An 8,610-nucleotide genomic window follows, 5' to 3' on the forward strand; every position below is an offset into this window, starting at 1 on the left:
TCCCTGCATTAACAAAGCTGGCCCGTTTGGAACCAGCTAGAGAGGAGTGAGCAGGAAGGGAGTTGCTGCTGCTGCTGCTGTTGTATATATATGTTATTGTAAAAAAATGTTATTTCTTTCTATCCTTCAACTCGTGCTGGATTCTTCGTGACCCTCACAAAACAGATAAAACTGATTATTTTTAAATTATTGATAATTGTCTTTGAATCCAATCTTCGGCTGATGTGTCATTGATTGACAGGCAAACCAGCCAATCATGACAATCACTTGATGAAATGCAGCCAATCAGCTGATGGGGAGGAGGGACATTTCCAAAGCACACACGAGACACATACTGAATATTCTTAATGTTTATTACCTTTTACAGATTTACATTGTCAGAAAAAAGACTTCAATAAACAGCCCAGCCAGAGAAAGCTGGAGAAATTCAGAGGGAGAACGGAGGTTTATTAAAACACTTGTGGAGATTTTATCAATGACATGAGTATTCTGTCCCTTTAAACAGTGACTAAACCTTAAATTGTAACTGCAGGGTGAGCAGGAAGGAGGTCTGGTTTCCTGAAGCAGAGACTTAAGGGGTCACATTATTTTGGTCCAGCTGACAGTCTTCAGCATCTTAGAGAGGTTTTACTTGGATTCACGAGTCTGCACTATCCCATCAAACTTTCCCAGAACAGATGCTGCATGGGATTACATGCAGAGTAAATATCCCTCTACAATGTCCCAAAAACATGTCTTAGCCCCTGACCCTCAGAAGTGTCTCGGACCCAGTCCCGAGAAGGAAGAGAGTTGTAATTCAGTGCTGACAATGACCTTTGTCCTCCCAGCTCACCCCTGTTCTATTTAAAGTTGTGTCTCCTCTGTGAACTGTCTCTAACACTCTACGCACATTCTGACCTCCTGATGCTCTTGCTGAGGGCAGAGGAGAGGCTCACATGGGTGAGAGCACAGGAGAAGCGGGCGTTGGACTGCCAGGCAGAGCCAGAGAGGGTCAGCAGGCTGCTGACACTGTAGGTGTTGTCCGAAGCTCGCAGGTAGTTGCTGGTCTGAACCCCGTCCGCAATGACTGCCCCGTCCTTCTTCCACTCCACCACCACCTCATCGGGATAGAAGTGATTGGCAAGGCACACCAGGGTGGCAGTGTCCTTTGTCTTGACCTCCTCCAGGGAGGGGGGTAGCAGGGTTAGCGTGGGTTGTGAATTCTCACGGCCTGAAAGAGAAAGGAAGGAATTTTAATTGCTGCCATTATGAAGGGTTTCAACTTCCCGAATATTAACTGGAATCAAGACATGTGTCAATGTATTGATGATGTAGAATTCTGACAATCCATTCTGAGCAACCTTTCTAACCAGCACGGAACAATTCCAACAAGAGAAGGAGCAGTTTTGGACAAATTTAGGGATTGAATCTGGGCAGGTGGAAGGGGTATCAGTAGGAGTGTATTTGGGTAATAGTGATCATAATTCAGTTAGATTTAGAGTAGTTATGGAAAATGGTAAAGATCGACCAAGAGGAAAAGTTTTAAATTGGGGAAAGGTCAATTTTACGAAACTGGGATTTGACAAAATGGACAGGAAACAGCGACTTGAGGGTAAAACAGTGTCAGAGCAGTGGGAGGATATTTAAGCTGGAGATAGAGAGATTTCAGAACCAATATGTTCACACAAATCAATAGTGTGGGGCGTTGCTGCAGGATAACTAATGAATGAGTGGAACCAATTAGAGAGCAAATAGGTAACTTGTGTGTGGAGGTAGAAGACATGGAGATGGTTCTTAATGAATAATTTACATCAGTTTTCACAAACGAGAGGGACAAAGCAGACATTCTAGTTCAGGAGGAGGAGAATTGTGAAATTTTGGATGTGATAAAGATAATGAGAGAGGAGATATTAACGTGTCTATCGTCTTTGAAAGTGGAGAAATCCCCAGGCCCGGGTGAAATGTATCCCAGGCTGCTAAGGGAAGCAAGGGAGAAATAGCGGAGGCTCTGACCATTATTTTCCAATCCTCTCTGACTACAGGCATGGTGTCGGAGGATTGATAATGTTATACCGTTGTTTAAAAGGGAGGAAGAGATAGGCCGAGGGAGAGATTTTGAATTTGATGAGGAGGGAAAGAGGAGGGGTGATGAGGGAAAGGAATCTGATGTTGACAACATGGATTTTCCAAGGATTTTCACAAGTTTCAAATGACAGATGGGTCTGGAAATTAAACGCTGATGGAATCCAAGGGAAAGTGACAAATTGGATTTCAAATTGGTTCATGTCAGGAGGTAAATGTCTGATTTTAAACTGATTAGATCATTTTGGAATGTTACCTAAACATTTGTAAAGAAGTTCACTAGAAATTCAGCACTGAAATGGTTAATAGTGAGAGCATTTAAAGACACAGTGTCTGTCTGGGGGAACAGATTGAACATTACAAACCTCAGATCACACACAGGTCGGGAGAACTTTATCCCAGAACATTGGAGCTGACTTGGAGCAACACACTTCACAAAGGATACTGACTGGGTGCCAGGGTAGAAGTTTCTAAATTTCACTTCAGACCTTGCTGCCCAGCCCTGGGCTGAGGTCAAGAGTGAGATTACATTAGCCTCTGTGTCCAGGGGTCAGAATAATCTATCCCTGCTCCTGCGCGGGAACGTCCGGTTCACCAGCCGCATGGTAGCATAGTGGTTAGCACAATTGCTTCACAGCTCCAGGGTCCCAAGTTCGATTCCCGGCTTGGGTCACTGTCTGTGCGGAGTCTGCATGTTCTCCCCGTGTGTGCGTGGGTTTCCTCCGGGTGCTCCGGTTTCCTCCCACAGTCCAAAGATGTGCTGGTTAGGTGGATTGGCCATGCTAAATTGCCCTTAGTGTCCAAGATTTCCCTTAGTGTTGGGTGAGGTTACTGGGTTATGGGGATAGGGTGAAGGTGTGGGCTTGGGTAGGGTGGTCTTTCAAAGAGCTGGTGCAGACTCGATGGGCCGAATGGCCTCCTTCTGCACTGTAAATTCTATTCTGATTCTGTGATTCTTGGCTGCGCGCCATTCGCTGGCGGCAGGATAATATCTTCCCGACGATTGTCAATGGGATTTGCCATAGCAACCACCCCAGCCGCTGTGAAACCCGCTGGCGGTGCTGTGCTGCTGGCGGGAAAATTGAATTGCAACACTGGAGAAATACGGCCCCTATTTCTGGTGGTCTTGTGTCCAGGACACACCCCTAGCCAAGCTGTTCCAGTTTAGCTACAAAACTGACATCGACCAGTTACCCAGCTGTGTCCTGTCCACAAAAAGCTGGACAAATCCAATCCGGACAATTACTATCCATCGATCATCAGCAAAATGATGGGTGTTGTTATCGACACTGCTATCAAGTAGCACTTACTCAGCAATAACCTGCTCACTGACACTCAGTTAAGGATCTGCCAGGGTCACTTCTTCGCTCCTGACCGCATTACAGCCTTGGTACAAACATGGACAAAAGAGCTGAACTCCAGAGGTGAGGCCAGAGTGACTGACTGCCCTTGACATTGCGGCAGCATTTCACTGAGTTTAATATCATGGAGCCCAAACAAAACTGGAGTCAATTGGAATCCGGGGGAAAACTCTCCGCTGGTCGGGTCATACCCAGCACAAAGGAAGATGGCTGTTGTTTGGGGTTTCAACTCTACAAACTATATTAATGAGCTGGATGAAGGGAATGACAATATTGTAGCTAAATTTGCTGATGATAAAATGATAGGTAGGAAAGCAAGTTGTGAGGAGGATACAGAGTCTGCAAAGGGATATCGATAGATTCAGTGAGTGGGGAGAACATTTGACAGATGGAGTATAATGTGGGGAAATGTGAGGTTGTCCACTTTGTTAGGGAGAATAGAAAAGCAGCATATTATTGAAATGGAGAGAGACTGCAGAAAACTGTGGTACAGAGGGATCGGGGTGGCCTTGTGTATGAATCACAGAAAGTTAACCTGCAGGTACAGCAAGTGATTAGGAAGGTAAATGGAATGTTGTCCTTTATTACAAGGGGGATGGAGTATAAAAGTCGGGAAGTCTTGCTCCATCAATACAGCACATTGTGACTACACCGTGAGTACTGGGTACAGTATTGGTCTCATAGAATCATAGGATTTACAGTGCAGAAGGAGGCCATTCGGCCCATCGAGTGGAAAGAGCACCCTACATTATCTTTTTTTTTAAATTAATTTAGAATACCCAATTCATTTTTTCCAATTAAGAGGCAATTTGGTCTGGCCAATCCACCTAACCTGCACATATTTGGAAGTCCTTACTTAAGGACAGATATTCCGACATTGGAAGCAGTTCAGAGAAGGTTCACTGGGCTGATTCCATTGAGGAATGGAATGTCTGATGAGGAAAGGTTGAGCTGGTTGGGTCTGTACTCATTGCAGAATGAGGGGTGATCTTATTGAAACATATAAGATTCCGAGGGAGCTTGACAGGGTGGATGCTGAATGTTTCCCCTCGTGGGGAATCTAGAATTAGTGGACACAGTTTAAAAATAAGGGATCCCCATTTAAGGCGGAGATGAGGAGGAATTTCTTCTCTCAGAGGGTCGTTAGTGTTTAGAATTCTCTTTCCCAGAGAGCAGTGCATGCTGGGACAGTGAATATATTCAAGGCAGAGTTAGACAGATTTTTGATTGACGAGGGGGTCAAGGGTTGTGGGGACCAGCAGGAAAGTGGAGTTTGGGCCATTTAGAAACGTGGGATGTGTGGATCTGAAGTGGGAATCTGCCATCCTGACCTTGTCCGGCCTACAAGTGACTCCAGATCCGCAGTAATGTGTTGACTCTGAAAAGTCCTCTGGAATGGCCGAGCAAGACACTCAGTTCAAGGGCAATTAGGGATGGGCAATAAATGCTGGTCCCGTCAGAGATCACACATCACAACAAACAATAAAAATATCTCCAGGGATTTTCAGTAATATTGGATCAGGAATAAATATCGGACTGAACTCGACCCAAAGAGAAAGTAACTGAGAGTCTCCCCAAAAGCCTGGAACACTGAAGCCACTGGATTGTGAGCCTTGCTGGACCTGTTTGTCATCAGAACTTTGCTAAGAGATAAGCAGGGAGTGGAGAGAGCAGAGTTAAAGCTGGGGGGAAGTGGGACCTCGGTGTCTCACTGTGCTGCTGTGATCAGTTATATCAGAGAGTGTGACAGAGAGCCAGAGCTCACATCAAACTCTGCCCGTGTCTGTCACACGGAGACTGACAGGAGTCTAGTGAGTGATTTCACTCCATGGTCCAGGAATGTGAACACAGTCTGCAAACGTCCAGATCTCCTCGACACGGTGGGTAAAAGCTGCTTACTTATATCTTACTGCTTAAAGGGGGGAATGGAACTAAAGAAATACAGCTGGGCACCTTGTTCTACACAGTGTTCTTCAATGAACCATTTCATTCACTGCAGCTCCCCACTAACACCTTCAACTATTCAGCATTTGTGTTTGAGAAAGTTTCAGTATTGAAAGGGTTAATAACGGAGGATTGGGATTTACTTACTCAGTCTGAGCTTGGTTCCTTTACCGAACGTGAGCCACACTGGCAGCTTCCAGTACAGGGGCTGTACAAAAACCTCTGCTCTCTGCTTCACTCACTCACTCTCACCCTCTCTCTGTCTGTCTCTGTCTCTCACTCACTCACTCTCACCCTCTCTCTCACTCACTCACTCACTCACTCTCACCCTCTCTCTGTCTGTCTCTGTCTCTCACTCACTCACTCGCACCCTCTCTCTGTCTCTCTCTGTCTCTCACTCACTCACTCTCACCCTCTCTCTGTCTCTGCTTCACTCACTCACTCTCACCCTCTCTCTGTCTCTCACTCACTCACTCTCACCCTCTCTCTGTCTCTCACTCACTCACTCTCACCCTCTCTCTGTCTCTCACTCACTCACTCTCACCCTCTCTCTGTCTCTCACTCACTCACTCTCACCCTCTCTCTGTCTCTCACTCACTCACTCTCACCCTCTCCCTGTCTCTCTCTGTCTCTCACTCACTCTCACCCTCTCTCTGTCTCTGCTTCACTCACTCACTCTCACCCTCTCTCTGTCTCTCACTCACTCACTCTCACCCTCTCTCTGTCTCTCTCTGTCTCTCACTCACTCACTCTCACCCTCTCTCTGTCTCTCACTCACTCACTCTCACTCTCTCTCTGTCTAACTCACTCATGTCTTTCTCTCTCACTCTCTCTCTCTCTGTTTCTCTCAATGTCTTTGTGTTTTGTTGGGAGAGTTGAGAATTATAATTTTGGATGATAAATCTTTCAGCTGCTCTTCATCTGTGGACATGGAGAGTCAGATGGAAACTTGAGGCCTTCAGTGAGCTGTGGACACCACAGGGACTGGAGTGTGTTGTGGACACTGAGAATAATTTGTTCAGTTTCCTTTCTTGTGTTTATTATATATTGTATAAAACTGGGAAGTGTGAGGAGCGGAGGTGGTTCTGTGCGTATTGAGGTTTTTGTAAGGCTCTGTATCACTGTGTAGGGGTAGCTGGCACTTTGCTGACAGTAATAATCAGCGACATCCTCATTCTGCACATTGCTGATTGTCAGGGTGTATTGTGTTCCAGATCCACTGCCGGTGAATCGGTCGGATATTCCTGTGAATCGAGTTGTTGCAGCATAGATCAGCAGAGCCGGTTTCTGACCTTCTCGCTGTTGATACCAATGAACATAACCGCTAGCAGACTGACTGGCCGTACAGGTGATGGTTGCGGTCTGGCCCAGGCTCAATGACAACACCGGGGGAGACTGGGTCATGATGATGTCTCCACTGATACCTGAGGAGTAATGGAGAAACAGAGTGAAGTAAGAACTGTCACAGAAAGAGCCTGTACAATGAGATATTGTTGGACACACTGACTGTTCCTCTGCTTTCAGCATTTTCCCTTCAATCACAAGTCAGTAGAATTGGATTGAAATGGAGAGCAGGAAAATATTCCAGGTGGAAAGAGAGAGATTTGTACCTGCGATGCAGAATGCCAGAGGCCAGATCAGCTGGATGGCTGGAATCATGGTGTCTGCTCCTGTCCCTGTGCCTGGTTACTGATAAACTCTCCCTTCACTGGGCTCTGCTTTATAAAGCTGCAGCCTGTGAGAGTCTCATTGCCCGTTCCTCAGTATGTAAATGGTATGAGGCAGAGACACCACGTCAGCACCTTCACTTCCTCTTCTCTCTCACTCCGTCCCTCCCTCCATCTCCTTCTCTTCCTCAGTATCTGTCCCTAAGTCTCTGCTCTCTCTCTTTTTCTTTCCCCTTCTCCCGCTGTCTCTCCCTCTCTCTCTCTCCCTCACTGCCTCTCTCTCTCTCTCCCACTCTCCATCACTCTGTAATTCTCTAACTGATCTCTATAACAGGCATTATTACTGAAGATTGAAACACTTTTGAGGGCTGGTGCAGAAGTTAAATGCTTCCCTCTTTCTCTCTGTCATAGTCTCCCCCTTGCTCTCTCTTACCCACACTGTCTCAGGTGGATCACATGTAAATGCTTCCCTCTCTCTCTCTCTTTCTCTCTCTCCCTTTCCCACACTCTCCGAGGCGGCACGGTAGCACAGTGGTTAGCACTGTTTCTTTACAGCACCAGGGTCCCATTTGGGTCACATTCTGTGCGAGGTCTGCATGTTCTCCCTGTGTCTGCATGGGTTTCCTCCCCCTGCTCTGGGTCCTCTCACAGTCCAAAGATGTGCAGGTGAGGTAAATTGCCCTTAGTGCCCCAAAAAAAGGTTAGGTTGGGTTACGGGGATACAGTGGAGATGTGGGCTTAGATAGGGTGCTCTTTTCAAGTGCCGGTTCAGATTCGAAGGGCCGAATGGCCTCCTTCATCACTGTAAATTCTATTCTTCGATGATCACAACGAAATGAAGGATAATTCTCCCTCTGCTCAGCTCCACCAATGGATGTTGCCCTTGCCCCCGGGAGCACATCTTCTCCTGGAGTAAAGCCATATTTCCCATAGTGTCCCTCCAATAGGGACCAGTAAACATGGGCCTCCTTCCCATTGGACCCTCCAAGAGGGACCAATAACATGGGCCTCCTTCGCACTGGACCCTCCAATGCGGACCAATAACATGGGCCTCCTTCGCACTGGACCCTCCAATGCGGACCAGTAAACATGGGCCTCCTTCCCACTGGACTCTCCAATGCTGACCAGTAAACATGGGCCTCCTTCCCACTGGACTCTCCAATGCGGACCAGTAAACATGGGCCTCCTTCCCACTGGACTCTCCAATAGGGACCAGTAAACATGGGCCTCCTTCCCATTGGACCCTCCAACAGGGACCAGTAACATGGGCCTCCTTCCCACTGGACCCTCCAATGCGGACCAGTAAACATGGGCCTCCTTCCCACTGGACCCTGCAATAGGGACCAGGAAACATGGGCCTCCTTCCCACTGGATTCTCCAATAGGGACCAGTAACATGGGCCTCCTTCCCACTGGACCCTCCAATGCGGACCAGTAAACATGGGCCTCCTTCCCACTGGACCCTGCAATAGGGACCAGGAAACATGGGCCTCCTTCCCACTGGACCCTCCAATGCGGACCAGTAAACATGGGCCTCCTTCCCACTGGATCCTCCAGTAGGGACCAGGAAACATGGGC

General features: G+C 47.3%; 1 protein-coding gene across 1 annotated transcript; it reads right to left on the reverse strand.

Moving 5' to 3' along the window:
* Positions 1-335: 335 nt before the first annotated feature.
* LOC140427367 (immunoglobulin kappa light chain-like) lies at positions 336-7,064 on the reverse strand. Its single transcript, XM_072512914.1, has 4 exons — positions 6,977-7,064; positions 6,281-6,790; positions 5,514-5,606; positions 336-1,210 (listed from the first exon to the last, which is right to left on the reverse strand). Exons 1-4 carry the CDS (start codon positions 7,023-7,025, stop codon positions 882-884), a joined length of 981 nt encoding a protein of 326 aa, XP_072369015.1. The 5' UTR covers positions 7,026-7,064; the 3' UTR covers positions 336-881.
* Between the last annotated feature and the right edge of the window lie 1,546 nt (positions 7,065-8,610).

The sequence above is a fragment of the Scyliorhinus torazame genome, chromosome 7 (genome assembly GCF_047496885.1).
Source record: "Scyliorhinus torazame isolate Kashiwa2021f chromosome 7, sScyTor2.1, whole genome shotgun sequence".
In the NCBI taxonomy this organism is placed as follows: Eukaryota; Metazoa; Chordata; class Chondrichthyes; order Carcharhiniformes; family Scyliorhinidae; genus Scyliorhinus; species Scyliorhinus torazame.

Bases quoted from the DNA above. Each gene is read 5' to 3' on its own strand.
- LOC140427367 (XM_072512914.1), bottom strand. From the start codon at position 7,025: ATGATTCCAGCCATCCAGCTGATCTGGCCTCTGGCATTCTGCATCGCA. The intron at 6,791-6,976 runs GTACAAATCTCT...ATTACTCCTCAG, and splicing joins TCTGGCATTCTGCATCGCAG to GTATCAGTGGAGACATCATC. The intron at 5,607-6,280 runs GCAGCTGAAAGA...GTGAGAGTGAGT, and splicing joins TCCATGTCCACAGATGAAGA to GAGTGAAGCAGAGAGCAGAG.